The 19744-nt window shown below is 38.4% G+C and overlaps 1 protein-coding gene across 2 annotated transcripts in view; it reads right to left on the bottom strand.

Annotated features, from left to right (window-relative positions):
- Positions 1-19744, bottom strand: part of Slco1c1 (solute carrier organic anion transporter family member 1C1) — a 45977-nt gene that overhangs the window by 2831 nt on the left and 23402 nt on the right. Inside the window, exons 9-13 of one of the 2 annotated variants that reach the window (XM_021165382.2) lie at positions 19257-19421; positions 12656-12851; positions 7898-8063; positions 3961-4145; positions 2601-2665 (exon numbers count right to left, since the gene is read on the bottom strand). In XM_021165382.2, coding sequence (XP_021021041.1) covers positions 2601-2665; positions 3961-4145; positions 7898-8063; positions 12656-12851; positions 19257-19421 — 777 coding nt within the window. The remainder of the gene's footprint in view (positions 1-2600; positions 2666-3960; positions 4146-7897; positions 8064-12655; positions 12852-19256; positions 19422-19744) is intronic. The other variant, XM_029478290.1, reaches the window with a different exon arrangement.

Here is a 19744-nt window from a genome sequence, read left to right as displayed (position 1 = left end):
CACTTTGTAGACCAGGCTGGCCTCGAACTCAGAAATCCACCTGCCTCTGCCTCCCAAGTGCTGGGATTAAAGGCGTGCGCCACCACGCCCGGCCCCTCTGATGTAAATCTTAAGGAGGGTGTGTATACAGCTCACTGGTAGAGAATTTGTCTAGCATACATCTAAGCCCAGGGTTTAATTCCCAGACACCCCACCCTAATAAAAGCAATAGCCAAGGGTTCTTTTTTTGCCAATTCCCTTAACTCTCTACTCTATTTACTATGCAAATAACCATACAGATAATTGCTCAAGGTATTTGTTCCAAGACCAAATATGACATGCCTGGCCTCATCTGAAGTCATATTAATTGTCTTATATCTCAGATACCAGCTTCCCTGAACTTTTTTCAGTGATTAACATGCTCCACCCTCTTGCCGAATGCCCCAAGTAGCTTTCTTTATCTGAAGCTGATTTCATTTTCTTGCCTCCTCCTTTTGAATGTGCACATACCCTTTGCATCTCAGTTGAAATGGTTCCCTTCAGAAAGAGCCATTCCAATGACCTAAACTGCATTCATTCTGCTCAGCAGCCCACAACTTTCCTCCCTTCCACAAACCCTTAGTGCCCTTTGAACAGCCTGTTTGATTGTGTGTTCTCAGAAAACCAAGCTATGCAACCACAGGATAGGCACAGGACGGTTGTCTGTCTAACTCATTATACTTCGAAATAACTGATCTTTCTTAGGGACAGAAGATAAATGCTCATCATCAAGTTTCAACAAAAGTATTCTGGAAGGATTAAAATGTGTTCACAACTTCACTTCTATTTTGTACGTTGCAAATAGATGGTATTAAAATCTGGTTTGCACAGGGTTGTTTGTTTGTTTGTTTGTTTTGGTGTTTGTTTGTTTTCCTTTGAGTAGCCAAAATTTTTGCAGCTAATAAAGGTGAGTTTGTTTTGGTTCACAGTTCAGGGTATTTGAATCAGCCATGGTGGGGAAAGTGTGTCTATGCAGTAGGTGCATGTTTGGTAAATAGATAAAAGCAGAAAGCAGAGAAAACTCGGGCTACAAGTTGCCAAGTTATAGACTTCAACTCCTCCACTGCTGCCCAATTAGAGATCTCCTCCTGCTAGGCCCCACCTTCTAAAGGTTCCCCAATTTTCTATATGTGACACCATCTTGGGATCTGACAAAGAGATAAAACCTATAGAGCACACTTCATATTTAAACCACAAAACCAGAGCATATAGTAAGAAAATAATTTATTCTTCCTAAAGCCATCCTAATGTGTATATGATGCCATCAAGACAAACAGTCCTTTGGTAACAAGTAAAAATTATTTTTTAAAATATTGCTTGCTTAAAATTCCACTGAACTTTTGGCCTGAGTATGGTGGTACATACCTTTAATCCCAGCACTTGGGAAACAAAGGCAGGCAGATTTTGTGAATTCAAGGCCAGCATGACCTACAGAGTGATTCCAGTACAGCTAAGGCTACACAGGGAAAAATTGTTTCAAGGAAGAAAATCCACTGTTTTATAAATAGTCAGTATATAACTGATTTAATAAAGAATCATTTACAGTCATTTCAGCTTCAGGTAAAACATATACCAGAAATGGAACAATGACTTCACATCATCTCACGGGTCACTTATTAGTGAGAAATGACCTTTATTGTGGAGATGGCTAGGACCCTCGATTTTACCAAGGGACCATTGTCCAGGGATCGTCTACACTAACGTCAGATCTGCCTGACAGAATAGGTAAACTGACACCGTACACTTGTACAGTTTATTAGCTGCTTATCATCAAAAACAATCAGGTAAATGAAAAAGAAGGACCATTCATAAGATGATCACACTTGCCTAACTAGAATAGGGAAGGATTGTTAAATGCTGGAAAGGGTAGCTGTTAAATACAAGGGCCTATTTCCTTCAAGAATAGAAAAATGACTGATGTCTTTTTACCAGGAAGGTTTACGTGAATGAGGTCTAACCAACTGGTGATCTTTTTGCTAATCTATGGAACCAGTCTTCTTAAATAACCTCCAGAATCCTGAGCATCGTTTGGGCCCTTGTCTCTTGGTCTCTCATGGGACAAAACCATTCCTTACGATAGAGGCATGCTCCATCAATAGAATACCCTTATGCATATAGAATAGCCTTATGTGCATAAAATATCCTGATGCTTATTACAAGTCCTTCCTCCTCAGGTCCTTACTTGAGTACTGTTTATCAGTCAAGAGAACACATTCTTACTGTAAAGGCCACACATGCTTTGTTACTTTGCCAGGGAGTCTCCAATTAGCTATTGCTGCAGCTTTGTTGTGATAATTGTCACGTGGAGACTTTCCCCCCCCCCCAAGTGTTACTGTACTTAAGTGTGTAAGAAACATAAACTGCAAGGTCAGACTCCAGAAGTTTCTCACCCTGTACCTGCTACAGTGGAGCTGACCATAGTTTCATTTTTCACCTTATGTGGATCGTTCCCTACAAGCTGTGATGCTTGCAGGGCCCCTGATGATAAACCAAAATAAATACACACACACACACACACACACACACACACACACACAGTGTTGAAAGAAAGAAGAGAAAAGTGTTCTTCTGATTATACTTACCAAGAACTCTTACTGCTAAGGTGTAGATACCCAGAGCAAAAGATTTAAGTTGTGGTTGAATGCACCTAAAATTTAAAAAACCACTATTTTAAAAATGTAGCCTGAGAGATTTCTCAACGGTTAAATCAGCTGCCATACAAGTATAAAGAGTATAGATGATAGATAGATGATAGATAGATAGATAGATAGATAGATAGATAGATAGATAGATAGATGATAGATAGATAGATAGATAGATAGATAGATAGATAGATAGATAGATAGATAGATAAAAGGCTTGGAAACCTGGCTGTATGTAATTCCAGCCTCAGAAAGTGGAGACAGGCAGTCATTAGACGAAGATGGCACTAAGACTAACCTTGTTGATAAGTTCTAACTGGGAGATACTGCCTCAGTGAATGAGGTAGAGGGACCCTGGACAAGCATCTGAGGAAATAATCATCATCAATCTAGGGCCTCATATGTGTATACTACATAGATGTTCACTATACACATGTACTCATATAATACACACACACACACTTTTCATAGAACCTTTATCTGGTCACAATGTTTATCTTACCATTTATTCTTTAAGATTTATATTTTTATTTAAAGAAGTGAGGCAAAGTTTAGCATTCTCTTATTTTTAAACATGTATGATTTAAAGCAGGAATCAGTGCTTAATTCATATTTTAATTATTCTTAAAAACTTATACACCAATTAAAATATGCAAAAGAATGCATATTAAATATTCTAATATGTAAGGTTGTTTTAAGTCATTTATGTAATACTTCTAGATCAGAATCCTCAGTTGATTTAAAAATATCACAGCAAATTCTAGTCTTAGCAGGAATATGCAGAAAACAATAGCCTATAGATCAAAATGATCAATTCAAAACACTGTGTTATTAAGCATACCTTTAAGGTATCTCACAAATGTTTATTGCATACATTTGATGGAAGCATACGTAATTTAATGTACATTTTATCTATGTTAGTTAAAACTGTCACCAACATCAGAAGACAGGACATGATGTTTACTGAAAAACTTCAATGATATATGTTGTAACCTTGATCTAGATCAAACTCTACTCAGCTCTATTTTTATAGAGAAATGTAAAATGGTGTCATACGACAATAGAACCAGGGGCTGGGTCAATTATTTAAAAAAGCTATCAAGAACCATGGCTCCACAAAGAAGATAGATAGATAGATAGATAGATAGATAGATAGATAGATAGATAGATATCATATATATGATGTGTATTCGTATATATATATATGTATATATATATATATATATATATATATATATATATATATATATATATATATATATTAGATAGTGAAGTTGAAGTGAGGAGACCTGGCACTCACCTCAAGAGTAATATATATCCAGGTATGCCACCTAGAGATAATGTATATGATGTGATGACTGAAATCACGAGGAAATATAGAAACATTTGGGAACATCCATTATCTTTCTGACACCTGCCCATCATGCCTGACCAGTTTCCTGACTTGGGGGCTGCAAATCCCACACAAGTGCAGTTAGAAAATATCTGTAACACAGTAGAGAAAAGTCCAATTATTGAGGTATATTTAATTAAAGTAAAGCAGAAGTTACATAATTTATTTTAAAATACTTTTAGTACATTTTTTGCTGCATTGAAATATATTTAAGATAGAGTATTTCATTGTTCAAATAGTGACTAATCCTACAGAAGATTTCTCAGTAAATTCTAAGATATTCACATAAATCTTGTTTCCTTCATTCTCACTTTCATTCTTTCTTTTCTTTCTTTGGTAAAACACACTTAGGTTATATGTAGAGCTGGGTTCCTTGGTTACAATTTCCTTTGTGTACTTTGGCCTCTCCCACCTCCCACTCCTCACCCTCTGCCCACCCCTTCCCTTCCACTATTGTATGCTTTGATTGTACAATGGTCATTTTGTGCTCAGACTACTTCTTCTGTTACCAACCAATCTGCTTTCTACATAGGATGCAAGTGCGTGTTCAAAACTGATGGTCAAATTCTCTCACTGTTCTCAACTTTTCCATTAGTATTCACTGCATATTTATAAGGAGCCCAAATTACTGTTGTGAATCATCCATTCTCTATTCCATTCATTCTCTATCTGTAGCTCCCAGATCCCACTCCAATCTCATTAGTCAACAATTTTTCCTCTTGCTCTGCTTTGACAAAAATGGCTCCCACAATGGCAATTTTGCAGGTCTGTTTTGTGCTAAAAACACATCACTGAACACAGCAAGTTCACCCATATCTCATGGTCTTGCTGCTCCCCACCCAGGAAGGTTTCTTCTTGCCTGGTTGGCTTTTCCCTGTCTACTCTGAGACTTCATTGGAGAAAACATGCATGAATTCCCCTTGTAAACCACATTCATACCTCTGTCCTTTCATCCTAACGCTGCTCCTGCTGCTGAGCATAAGGCTATTTATCTTTAAGATTCATCCTTCTACTAGAATATAACCTCTATGAAAATAGGATCACCCCACCTTGTCACTAGTATGCATCCGGAGCATAAAATTGACTTTATTTTCATTATTTAAGTGTGTGTGTGTGTGTGTGTGTGCGCGCGCGCGCGTGCGTGCGCGTGTACGCGTGCGCATGTGTATGTGTGTTATGTCAGGAGCCAACAAACAAATAACTAGCAGGTGATCTTCCTGAGATGAGTCTGTTTTGGATTGATAAATAATCCAAGACAGATTCGCTTCCATAGGCAAGTCCCAGGATAAAAATCATTTTAGGAAAGATCCCTGCTGTTAACATGCTTTCCCTGTTATTATTGAACATATATAATATTCATTATGTATTAGCACACTCTTTTGAGCAGATCTCTGCAGAACTACAAAGATATACTCTCTTCTAGTGATGTATACAAACAAACTGATGACTTCTTAATCCTTAATGACAATCCTATAAGAATTTCTAAAATTATGTCAGTATTTACTAAGCTCTTTTATAGTGGGTCTCCTATTAGGTCCTTTCTGAAAGTCAAAACTGCAATGCGAACCCTGTCAGTCTCCAAGTGTCACCAGTTAATTGCTTCTACTACTCAGAGCAGATTCCAAAAAATTTAAAAACCATTAACTAATGGTCATATAAAGAAAACTACAATTTATTATAGGTGCTGGGACAGAAGATAAAATATTGACTGTGTTTATCTATACACAACTTCACTAATAACTTAGTTATGTTTTTTAACTCTCCATGACCCTGTAGAGCTGTGACAGACGATGAATGTTTAGCCAGATAATTACTCCTAACGGATATGCAGGTAAACATACTTTGTTGTAAAGTTCTTATTCAATTTATGCTTTGAATTTATGTGTAAACTTGCAATGAACTTTTTACCATGTGATCATGTATTCTGAAAGTTGTTTTAAGTGCTGGAGGTGAAGAGGCTCTCAAACTTCCCTTGTCCTGCTTAGGATCATCATGATCATTCCACTTTCCCCCTTTTTCTTAGAGAGCTTTCATAGGAAACTTTTTACAACATAGAAATAAATGCTAAATTCACTTTTCAAAGTGTCCCCTTTTTATCCTGACACTTCAACTAGCAGGATGAAAGTTAGAGCCTAGCAATTCCGGTGGAGATAGAACAAAGGCTACATTACTTAAGCTCCTGCTGTTAGGCTACAGGTGTTAATCACCTAAGCCAGGAGGCTTTTAACCCTCAGAATTAACAAGACAGTTGTTAGGACCTTTTAGAAGTTTTCATCAGCATTCAGTATAGTTAGAGAGCTAGAATGTCTAGAGACCATCAGTCTTTAAAGCCACACCAGAGTCCTACTCTATCATTTCAACACACTCCAGACCAGGAGGCTCCTGGCAATTCTGGTAAAAATATTTTCAGTCATAATCCATCTTCTTTTATTGTTGTTATCTGTTCCTGCATCTCACTGTCATCTGGGATGTTCTCATTATGTTTGCGCAAGCATTCATAACTAGCCAACAGAGTATTTAAATATATATGTTCTGTTCAATTTTTACAGACTATTTGACCCTGAAGTGCAAAGGTGTGACTAGAAGGCAAGTTGGTTATTGTCAAGTCCTTCAAAGATGGCTTCTGTTGTGTACTGAATGTCCATTCTTGGTTCCCTCATTGAAGTAGCAAGCTTCTGTACAATATTTGGAAGTAAGACCCTTAGGAGGTCACGAAGATATAGTCCTCAGGAATTAGTATCCAACAAGAAGAAACCACTTTAAGGTTTTTGAAGTGGAAACCTAAGGGCTCTTTGAAAAGTATTGGATGTTGTTTTGCTGGGGCAAAACCAAGAAGGAGTATTTTCCTGAAGCAGGCGCAAGTGAAAGGATGTTCTGCTAAAGCAAGCATGTGAAAGGACACGTGATAAAGGATTCCTCTCCACTAATGACATGCATGTATTGGTCCACCTTACATTGTGTAGTTGAGCTTCATGTGTTAGGATTCCATAAAGAGAAACACACAAAAGACCTTCTGGTGGTGTGCCGTGGTTTCTTCCTGCTTCCCCTGACTCAGGCTGATTGGCAGAGTGATGTCAGGTGAGACAGATCGTGTGCTGAGGAAAGTGGTGAGGAAAGACCCATGGAGGGCACGTGATGTTTGGAGGGACTATCAATAGGACTGAATGGACAGTGACAGAGGTTGGATAAACACAGATACTGGGCAATAAACTGAACATTTCTGTATCTGTGATGAGTAAATGCTTACAGTTTAAGCCACTCATCTTAAGTACACGTGTGATTCCACCTGAATAGACTGAGCAAACTTCCTATATAGAGTCCTGCCTCCTCTGCCCTATAGAAGCCCTGCAGCCCAGACCATCTACTTATCATTATCAAGCAGAGCTGCCTTAGAATCATCAACTTCCCTGGGATCAGTTGCTGGAATTCTGAATCCCTATCTCTAGATACAGGACTCTTAACCTCCTAGATGTGTGCTGTGCCTGAAACCTTCTAGGTCTGCTGGCCTTGAGCTTCCGCTCAGGGGACACCAACTCTAAAACCGACTTTTAAAATGATCTGAAATGATCTGTCCTGGTGTTTGGAACTTTCGTATTCTGGGCTAATACTTTTTACCGTAAAATGGGAGTGGTAGACTAAACAGTTATGAAAGTTGTTGTACCTGTTTCATGACTAATTCTTTCAACTTCAGATCCACAAGAGTGATTTAAATTCTTTACATTTGTATATGAGTAGGGTCAGAACCAGAGCTTCCACCTGGGTGGCCTCCTGAGCCCCAAATGGAGGTACATGGGACTACTTAGTAGCCATTTAACAAACAGACGTGTTAGGAGATATTTCTTACAATGTTCTTTCCACTCCGGCTGGAGGATTGACAGCCAGCAAGACAAGCCGACACATAGGTAATCCCGTTGTCCCCACACATGGGCTCCCATTTTGAGTCTGAACATTTACATCTTGAGTTGCAATCTGAAAAGAGAGCTCGTTCATGATAAGAGACAGGTTTGGTTCTGAAAAGAAATGTAACAGTATAAAATATTACCTCTTAGTAAGCCAGACCTTAGTTTTAAAATTATCAATGTTCTCGAGTCATATAAATGCTATGATATTGGCAATCGTGTTTGTTTTTTTTTTTTGAAAATACAATTATTGTGTTAAAGACCTCAGCATCTAAGTGTTAAAAATGAGCCCACTGTTAAATGTCTTTCCCTCAAACGGTACCTTGATATTATAATGGGCTTACCCAATATAACTAAGTCCATGGTTTAGTGTAAAGGTCATATTAAAGTCTCCTGCTTCTAAGTTTCTTTAATGAAATTTTGGACAGAGGTGAGTTTGTCCATGGTTACAAGACAGAAAAGTATAATTCTAGGGCAATTTATGACATTGCGCCTGCTGTCTTTGGTAATTGTATGGACATCCAGTATGATGAGTGTTGCCTTTAGTAATAAATGAAAGCAGCTGAAAATAAACACTTTTCTTACATCCATTGTGACTGCATGCTACTTGCATATGTCTTTCCAAACAATGCATCATACATCTTTTGTCTCCATATTCTCCCTATATTCTGCATCCTACATCATCGTTGTGCATAGAGTTTCACATCATTCGGTGAGTTACCAACTCATTTAGCCACAGGTACTTACTGGGACTCTCTGAAGTACTAACTTTGTGAGGATGGAAAATGTTTATAAATCTTAATAAACAATATTTACCCTCCAAGTGTTGGCTCTCTTTAATTTTTTTTCTTTTTCTCTGGTCTCTCCATGGTGTACTCACCCATGGGAATGTTATTTTGGCTTCATGTTAAGTGTTATGCCCATAGAGTTTTCATAATCCTGTTTCCTCCCTCATTTTACTTTTTTTCTGTTAATCTCTCAGTTTGCTGAATTTTGTTTTATGTGGATATTTTGGAGACTGAAATTAACAAACAACATACTGAAATGTGCACTTAGTGGAAGCCGGATCAATCTGTACATTTACTCCTACGATGCCAGTGTCAAATACAACTCTTAGCACATAGTAGAGTAAGAAAGATAGTCTATAGGAACTGAGTCATGATCTTGCTATGTAGCCTGAGTGAGACTTGAACTCTCCGACCACCTGCTTCAGCCTCCCTAGTCCTAGTGTTGAAATCATCCAAAGGTGGTATTGAGGGAAAGAAGCAGTGCTGTGTGCCCTTGCTTCTAGTGAATATTTCCTATATTATTGTAAGGGTAATTTCTTAATTTAGGTAATAGTCCATTTAATTGGGCTGCTGTGGATTAGACCATCTCAAAAATCACCCCAAACAGAACAAAAGGGCATTTGACTAGGTCTCAGGAATGTCCACTGGGAGCATTTAATCTCCTCTTCCATGAAATGTTGACTGCTGGCTGAGATGATCAGTTTCATCTGTAATAACTAATGTTTTTGAAAGCCCAGCATCAGGCCCCTAGAGGTCCTATGAGGCCAAGGTCCCAGATGATCAGACATCCAATGAAATGTGGTATAATCGAGGCCACCCACTCCCTTGCATGTCAGGAAAGCCAGGTTAGGGATGGAATTTGCTAGAACACACACCATTTGTCAGTGACAAACTTAGGAGTGAACCCCTCCCAGGCCTCTTGCATCCAAATTCTTGTTCTCATAACAGCATTTTGCTCCTAACTGTAGAAGAAACATTCCCCCAATTGTCGTATCTCAAGCTTATCAATAGAGAACTTTTCTAGTGTCTAGAATCAAAATAACCTTTACAAACAAAGCAATTCCTGGGGAGAATTTTGCATAAAATTAGTTTACATTACTGAGGATGTATTTAATTTACAATCTAGGGCAGACTTTAATTGTAGACACATCTTATGGAATATTTTTTGGACAGTATGGTGGTGGCTTAAAATTTTAATTGTAAAGGGTTTCAGAAAACACAGCAGAGAGTTTATCCTTCAACAGGACTTGTCTTTTAGAGAGCTGAGTTGAGAGGACAGAGTCTCCCTAGTGGTGTTGCCTGTCTTTGGCTGCTTTCAATGGCAAAGCTATTCTCAAAGGTTAAATCTCTGCCATTGTGAGGGAGGTTGTAAAAGTGTGGCAAACAGTTTTGAAAGAGGAGTTCAGAATGCACCAAATAATAATAGTATGATTGTAGTTCAGCTTCAGTCTCTCAAGGTGACTGACTACTGAAGAGGCTGGTGCTCAATGGCTTCATTATCTTTTATTTCCCTAAAATACTTCATCTTTTATCATGGAAGTGCTCATAAATTGAACCTCAAATATTCACAGCTGTTGTCTATGTATTTCCTTTTGCCTTAGAAATAGCATGATGTAGAAAGATGTAAACTCTGAGCCCTGCCTGTGCTCAAGGTCAAGACTGCCTTTGATAGACATCAAGTTTGGGAAGCAAATAGACTTTTAAAATCTCCCTTCTCTTCAAAGAAGGTTAGGAAAAAGTAATTTGTATAGGAGTATAAAGAACACACCTAGAAAATGAAAATTATTATGTTTTATAAATTGAAAAATACAAATGATTCCCAAATGCTGGTCTATATAATGAATATGAAAGTTACAGTCAAAAATGACACAGGACTTTTACCCTCTGCAGAATCTTCTAGCAATTTATAGTTACCATTGACATTTATCATATTCATTGCTGACCACAGCAGACTCTTCAGCCTCACAACCCTGGTAGTCATAGTTTGTTTTTTTTTTTTTAATTAAGAGTGTATTCACTAATTCTTCATTTTAGATGAAAGAAGTTATAGTATGTGCATAGTTAAAAGTAGAAGAAACAATGTTAGTGAAAAAATGGAGGCTAGAATGTACAGGCAGGCAGAGGAACAGGAAATGGGGAGCTGTAGAGATAGAGGCAGGTGAGGAACTACAGAATAAAAGATAGATACAGAAAATGTAAAATGTCTGTCTCCTATAAATTTATGTACTTAAATAATTGGCTCTACCACTAAGTGGAGGTCTTTGGGAAAGCTGTGGAAGCTTTGGGAGGTGGGGTCTGTAGGTCACTGGGTCATAAGGCCTTGAGTGTGTAGCACAGGCTTCCTTTGTGACCCACCACAGCCTCCTATCTGTTTATTGGTGAGAAAGCAATTCCCATTCACCCATAAAGACATGGGATCACCTACTGCTATGCTTTCCCTGCCATAATATACTATATATGCCCCCATAAAACTGCAAGCCCAAATAAACACCTCCCTTTTTAAACTGCTTTTATCAGGTACTTGGTCACAAGGCAGCCAACCATTGGCCTGAGCTTGGGAACCCCGAATGGAGGAGTTAGAGAGTGAATGAAGGAGCTTCAGAGGTTTGCAGTTCCATGGAGGGAGTAACAGTGTCAACAGGCTAGACTTCCCGGGAGTTGCCAGGGAATGGACCACCAACAAAAGAATACACATGGAAGGACCCATGGTGCTGACCACATATGTGGCAGAAGATGTCCTTGTTGGACATCAGTGAGAGGAGAGGCCCTCAGGCCTGAGGGTGTTCAATGCTCCAGTATAGGGGAATACCAGGGCTGGAGGATGGGAGTGAGGTGGGGGGCATCCTTATAGAGGCAGGGGGGAGAAGGGGATGGGAGAAGAAGGTTCTGAAGGGGAGACCTGGAAAGGGAAAAACATTCGAAATGTAAATAAAGAAAATATCCAAGAAAAAATAAATAGAAAAAAAAAAAAGAAAACCTAAACAAAAACAAGAAAGCAATGAATACAAGAGGATCTGCAGAGTCTGCTTTTCTGCCTCTGCAGGGCTTAAAGCTGTCTGGAAAATTTAATCTCTGGCACATGCTAGAGGTTCAATAACATCTATAGATGAACAGTGTAGAAATAGCTAAAAGGATGCAGATGCTCCATCTGGTGGAGTGACAGGAAGAACTCTTAAATGGAATGGTGAAATGTGTCCTCCAAGATCCAGGTTTGCGTTAAGAAAGAAACAAGAAATGGTATAATCAAATCACTGACCACATATATGGTAGCATAGGAATGAGGCCAACAACAGAAAATGTAAATTATTCATGTTCTCTGGACTCAGGACACGATGAACAGCTAAAGACAGCTGCAATGAGACAGCCTTTCCCCCTGACTCTTGTAGTGATTCTAACACAGCAGAGGAAGAATGTTCTAGAGAGCAATCCAGTTAATTAGGAGTCCAGAGAAGAAAAGGGGGAAACTTCTTCCAGCTATTTTAGACAAATACTAATCACTTTCTTTATATGACATTATTTAGGTCCTCTATAATCTTAATAGATAGCTAATGCTTTTTTAAATTAAGAAAGTTATATCCAGATTGGTTCAACCGATTAACCATTACTTTACTAAGAACTCAAGGTTGGTATTTCCATAATTACATAGTTTCTCTTGTCAGATTAATTTTCTAATGTAAGACATAGATTCAGCAATTTTTATATTTCTATAAGACAATCAAATTCAAATTTGTAATAAGCAACAAATTTGAGTGACAATAACAGATTCTGAGTCTTAAGTTCTGTCAGCTATTCAATTAAAAAATCTCTTCATATAATTATGAGTCTTAAAACATTAACATCATCTTATTGAAAAACTCTATTGACAATTGAATTAAACCATTCTGTCTCCTCAAATAATGCCATGAAGGAACATACCCTTGGTAGGAGACAGTCAGTCCGGCCACACTAGAATTTTCACATCCCAGTGCAAACAGAGAGAGGAAGAGGAGGTAGCCAAAGACAGATGATCCCAAGTAGAGTTTTGTAGCTTCACAAATACCCAGCCTGAATTTCTTCATAACTATTCCCCCAGAGAATATTCCAAGGGCCACTGCAGGAATGTTGATGAGCCCTGCAGAATAAGAAAAACAACATGAGATCTCTGAGCATCACACATGTGGCCATAGTGATTGCTGAAACACATCAATGGTTCTGGTGTATTGAACTGTGTTGCTCTTTTAATCTATGAAAATATTCAGTCGCTATTTCTGGTCCACATATACCAAGGGTCTGTGAAGAGCATCAAGGTCATGGGTTGACCATAGCACAAGTCTAGTCTTAGAGTCTCACGTTCTCCATGACACAATGAGCAACACAAGGACAACTCTACCAATTCGGAGTGAGTCACTGGATGATGAAGATGCCAAGAGCTAACACATGGCAGCTGGGTGGAGATTAATGTTCTTCAATGCCGTCCATAGAATGATACTCATGGGGAATGAAGGAAATTCGTCTGTTTCTTTGTTTCATGTTTTACTTTTCATTTTCTGGCTCAAACAAAATCTGACTTTGTTGACCCATCTCCTCAGTCTCTTGCTTGGCTGGTCTGCTTACAGCTACAGTGGTGCATGTTACTGTTTGCACATCATGTTCTAGGTGCTCAGTGAAGCATTTGATATACTACTTATCACACCGAGCCTTCATCACAATCATAAGGGTAGGCATATCATTATCCTCTATTTAGAGAGCAATGTCCTCATGATTTTGGTTAGTGATGAGTAAGCCTTAATTCAAATGTAGGGAAGCTCATGTCAAGTCCCCTGCCTTCCACCACTATGTTCTATTAGTTACATCTTTTTAAGGTAATTAAGGGTTGGAATCCTAGACACAGAGTTAGGCAACCTTACTAGTCATCAAGTAAACATGATTTAAAAAATGTAGAGGAAATAGTCGCACCAGGTGATAAAGAGTACGCACTCAGAGAAACGGGTGACTGGATTTAGGTAACATCAGTTCAGCCACTTAACAGCTGCAAGGAATTTTCTAGATGCCCTCAAACCTGGTTAATTTCTTATAATAACTGTCCATGTCTGCCTGAGTATTCCTTATTTAAATACTTACAACTAATGTTGTTTTGAATTTTGAAAAATTTTAGAGAATACATACATAACACATGGTCCCAGAGATGATACCCATGTCTTGACAAAAATTTAATTTTATGGATAATATACATAAAATAATAACAGAGTCTGCAGGTAGTTTTATACAATGTCTTCAGTGTGTCTTTATTCTGAATGATTGCAATCACTCAAGGCCAGGTGTGGACTTTCCCACTTGTGGTCTCATATTGTCATTTTCTATTTTTGATTTGAGATGTTGTGCCTGAAATGGTGTTGAGGTGGTGGAATGATGCTATTCATGATTGGCTCTTAGCACAAAATCTAACACAAAGATGAAAATAATGTAGGGTGTGTGTATCCTCTGTATGAGAGAAAGACCAGGCCTGTGATAAAAGCTTGAGATCTAACCATACAGGAGGCAGATTCAGGGAGGTAATGAGGCCTGAGGAGGCTGTAAAGACATTGAAGGACAATCTGAGCAGTTTAGTGAAATGCTGGGGGTATCAGAGCTGCTCTCACTGGTAGAATTCTTGGTGGGCATGTGCAAGTGCCTGTGTTCAACTCCTACACACCATAAAAACAAATACAAGTGAAGGAAGATATCATTCCTTCTCTATACTTTCTTTCATTTTATAATTTATATACTTGATCTTTTAAGTAATCTTCATAGAATTGAAGGAGGCATCTTTCTTCCCTACTCTTATTTCACCTTCTGTTTGTAAAATGTATCCACCAGCTATCAATAGACAAGGGCATTGAGTCTATCTTTTTTTATTTGACTATAGGTTGTAAGTCTTAATATTAAAGCCAATGTATTAGGAACCAGCCCGATCTGGCTAAGGACATAGCTTCAGACTATGATAGAAACTGGCTCACCTTCACAGGGCATGACCTCGAATTTAACAAAATGGAATAGAGGAGACATTACTTTTGTTCTCCAGCTAAGCAGGGATGTGTGGGGTGTAACAAGTGAAAGAGAGAAGCATCCTGGGTCTTTGAAGGGACAACCATCAGCTCAAAGACAGATAGTTGCCATTTTATAAACAAAGACACATGGTTGCCATTTTATAAACAAAGAACAGATGCTAGGAAGAATGTAACAGATCTGGCTACTTGTGACCCAAATTCATTCATGAACAGTCAGTCACCTTTAAGAGTGTGGCTGCTTGTTGGTCGACCATGTTTCAGTGTATGGTCCCTAACCTATGATCATATGGGCAGCACATACTGGACCCAATAGGGGTATATATAAATACAGACATACACACTACCCATGTATATCCATATATGATGATCATATATATCATTCTATATCTTTTTATATTGCATATAAATGATATATATCATTTTATATATATATATATATATATATATATATATATATATATATATATATATATGGAGGGAGTAGGGATGGAAAGTGCGTCTAGGGTAAGTTACAGGCAAGAGTGCATGTGTTTGTGATTGAAACATTCACACATACTATATGCATATATTAAAGAACAGTGCAGGCCTCTGTGAACACCATAGCTAGCAAAGCAGCAACTGGGGGAGGAAAGAGGTCGTTCAGTTCAACAACTCAGTGACTGATGTTCATTCACATTTATAGGTCTGATCCCAAGTAGTTCATTTTAGGCATATTTAAGCACAGCACAGTTTGGTGAAATTTTTTTTCTAGTGATAATTAATTCAATCCCGTATGCACAACAAAGCTTAAGCTGTGACTACATCAAAAATCTTTGTAAGAGATACGTGGCATCTTCCATAACAATGTGTTCTATAGATTAACTGAGGAAATTAAGCGCATGGTAAGAACAGGGCGAGGATCCGGTGAAGTCTCAGCCACACAGATATCACAAAGGTCGCCAGGATACTAACCACTTCCTAGCCTTCTGGGCAGAAAGCGAGTTTTACTTTTCCCTTTGAGAAGACAACCCTGTGTGTTTAGTATTTCTGGTACCTCTTCTGCTTATATGTGTGCACAAGAACCTCTGTGCCTCCCACAAAGAGCTAGTACAATTTTTATTTGTTTTGAAAATATCCCAGGGATCTTCCTTTGGTCTCATACCTGCTGCAAGTACAGAGGACTCTCCCCACTGAGCCATGTCTTCAGCTCTAATTTTCTATTATGAAAATCTCCCTCTAAGTAATGTTCTTAATTAAAAACATATTTCCATTGGAAATTTAAAAAGAAAACATCATTCATGACTCCAGTATGGAAGAGATCAAGTGCCCGGATGCAGTGTTATATGGGCTTGAATAGTGAAGAACACCCAGGTCTTCAAAGACATGGGCCTTCATGCAAATTCATGGGAAGAGATTCAGGCTTTTTGCTTTATTCTGATTGAACCTTGTCTTTCATATTATATAAAAACTTGATTAGAAATGGATTGTTCCAATAAGTGAAAACTGAAAGAATTAAATTTTAACATTAGAAATATTAGAAAAACATTTCAGTGATTTGGGGGCTTAATATAGTTTTCCAAACGGAATCAAAATGACACAAGAAAGAAAAAGACTAAAAATTTGGCTTGCTTAAAAAACCTGATCATAAGCATTATCAAAATCAAAAGGCTTTATTGAGAAATCAATGAGGAGGAGCTGGGGGTGTAGATGGAAGGAAAACTGCATTCAGATTATCTTGTACAAGAAAATCATCTGGGTTAATAAAAAGGAAAAGTTAAAAGACAAGATGAAGTGTATGAGAAATGCTTGCAATGTTCATTGAAGAACTCGTGTCGATAAAAAATTTGCAGTATCCAGAAATTACGAATGAGAGGCTGATAAGCAAAATAAATACATAATGTGGGAAGATGACTTGTACAGAGTTAGCGGAGGAGACAATTGAAGGGACCAGTGAACCTGTGCAGACAGATACAACATAAACGGTCACAGCTGAATGACATGCCACTACTGTGAAAAGTCACAATGACAAAGGTTGACAGCATCAAGGTCTGGCAAAAAAAAAAAACGTGGGGAGACTAGCAGGCACTAGCACTTCCAGCGGGTGTTCAAATGTACTCAGCCATGTTTTTTTTTTTTTTTTTTTTTTCTCAGCAATACCTACTGCATCTATCACAGGCTGCACTCTATGCACCAGCCAAGGAAAATGAACACACCCAGAGACGTACTATGGCTGTGAAGTCTGTTGTAGCCCCCACGAAATAAATCAATCCAAAAGGCTATCAACAACAACGTGGTTAAATAATTCATGGTACATTGGTATCATAGACTACATACCATAGTAATGAAGTATTACTACCATGGATATTCAGGATTGTGAATGAGTGTGAACACCAACTATTCAGCTTACAGGAGGTTCAAGAATAGGCAAGACTAGATTATGAACATTTGCTCTACAACTATTCTAGCCGTTAGGGAAAGTATGTGCTGGTAATAATCTTCTTAGATAATATGAAGCTATAGATGATGGCTACTTCAGAGTACACACGTACACATGTGCAGAAACATAGGCATGATGCATTCAGTTAAACCATACAGGGGACATCTGCAGGCTTAACTGTTGATTGTAAATTATGCCTTGACATATAAAACTACATATAAAGTAAAAAAGAGTATCTCAAACTCCAAACCTTATTGGGTCTTCTTTAACTCAGTGTACATACAGATAGACACAGATGGAGTGCTTGAGAGAAAAATTCTAAAATATTTCTTTTGCTCACCCAGGAAATAATACAAATCAGTTATGTTGAGTCGATTGATATTGAAAATGTAAGAAGTTCAGTGATCCAATCTTAGTCATTCTAGAATGTCAGAGAATAGACCACACATGGTAGTCGCTTTCACATCCTCTGAGTGCCCATTATTCAGAACTTATCAGAAAATTGCATCTTCTGAGAGATACACTCAGCTTCTTTTCTTCTCTCTTCAGAGACAGCTATATACAATAATCTTTAAAATATTGCATGAAGACGGGCTGGAGAGATGGTTCAGAAGTGGATATTTGGTTCCCAGTACACACAATGGATGGCCCACAACCACCTGTAGCTTCAGGTCCAGGAGATTTTTTTTTTTAATTTTTTATTTCATGTGCATTGATAGTTTGTTTGCATGTGTTTCTGTGTAAGGGTGTCAGAGTTCCTAGAACTGGAGTTACAACACTTGGGATCTGTCACGTAGGTGCTGAGAGGCTAGTGTTCTTAACCACTGGGACATCTCCAGCCCTCCAGGAGATTTGACAGCCTCTTCTGACCTGCATAGGCACCTGTGCTCATGCACACACTCATGCACCCACATCCACACATCCCTATGACACATCTATACCCATGATGCACACACTCATGCACCCACATCCACACACCCCTATGACACATCTGTACCCATGGACAATGATGACAGTAAAATAAAGCCTTTAACTTTTTCTATGAAGAAATCAATTATTTTTAGAGTCTCATAACTTAATGGAATATGTCCCAAGAAGCAGAATACATTTACTACCTCAAAACAGTGACTTTAAAGGACACATTTATGGAGAGGAGGGGACAATCCAGGTTTTAATCTCCAATTTTATACACGGTGATAGCCCGCTATTTAAATATTGCTCTCTTTTCTTTTACTTCTTTACTTTTGTTTTGGTCCTTGAATGGTTGTGGGGAGCCATTCTGGACTCCCTGGCCAGCGGACAGATGGAAGTCTGTTCTAGGTAGTAAACAAGCCCATATTTGGTGGATGGCACGCCCCTAATCCCTGATTGGCTGAGCAAACCTGCCTGGTGAGGTGCTGTGACCTGTGGTGATTGGTGGGGGCGTGGTTGTGGCTTGAGTAGGGAAAAACAAAGTGGAGATACCCAGAGAGGCTCGGGGGAATTGGAAGGGGATTTTGTAAAGAGTAGCTGCCTGAGTAAACTGCTTTAAGAAGAACCTGTGGTTGCGTCTTGCTTGCTGGTCAAGATGGACGCGACAAATGGTGTTCTTGTTATTGGTTACATAAATATACTATAAGCACAACTACGTTAAACAATCTATCTGAGTAGGAAGTAAGCTTTGTTCGAGTAAGCACAGTCATGCTGTCTAAGCATCTGCTGCAACTCCAGACACCGTAATGCAACTTTTGCAACGTAAGGGTTCAATAAAGTTTAAAACATGCATGCTCAACATAAGCAATCATCTAAAGGAATTTAGGCTAGATTCACTTATTTTTACTTATTTAAGAACTGTGAGAAATTGTCTTAAAGCTATACAGTCACAGCTATAAATAATTCTTATTGCAAAGTTGTAATACATACCCACCATGTATATTCATGCTAATATATATATACAAAAAGCTACTATTTGACTTCATCTAAAATACCTGAAAATACTTTAGGTTAAAAATTGGAGCAATATAATGTTACTAAGAATGTGCTAGATTCATCAAATCGGTTTCTATGGGAACACATGACAGAAAGGTGGACATACCAATGACAAAGTTGGCTTTGGAAGAAGACTGTCCATACTGCTGCTCAATGTATTTTGGTTTATATGTGACCATGCCAAATAGAGAATTGAACTGAACAGTGCTTGCGCACAAGTATAAGATGTATACTGGATTTCTAAACAGAGTCTTCAATGATGGAAGAAAATCTATAAGACAAAAACAATATAGAGTCCTTGGAGATAAGGTCTCAGGTGGTATATATTGCACCCTACAGAGCTGCAGTCTGCCTGGGTTTGAATCTAGGCATGCACACTCCTACAGGAAGACTATAGAGGCCCCACAGGTGAGTCAGGGATCTATCCCACCAGCTGATGAGCCAATGACATGAGACCAGCATATTTCTTCCCACCAGCTGATGTGCCAGTGACATGAGACCAGAATATTTCTTCTCATTCTCCTGCTTGGAACTCTAAGATGGATATCATGAACAATCTGTGTAGTCTCTTTCTCCAAACATAGCTCACAGATA

This window comes from Mus caroli, chromosome 6, assembly GCF_900094665.2.
Source record: "Mus caroli chromosome 6, CAROLI_EIJ_v1.1, whole genome shotgun sequence".
Lineage (NCBI taxonomy): Eukaryota > Metazoa > Chordata > Mammalia > Rodentia > Muridae > Mus > Mus caroli.
This window is presented reverse-complemented; position numbering and strand designations above follow the sequence as displayed.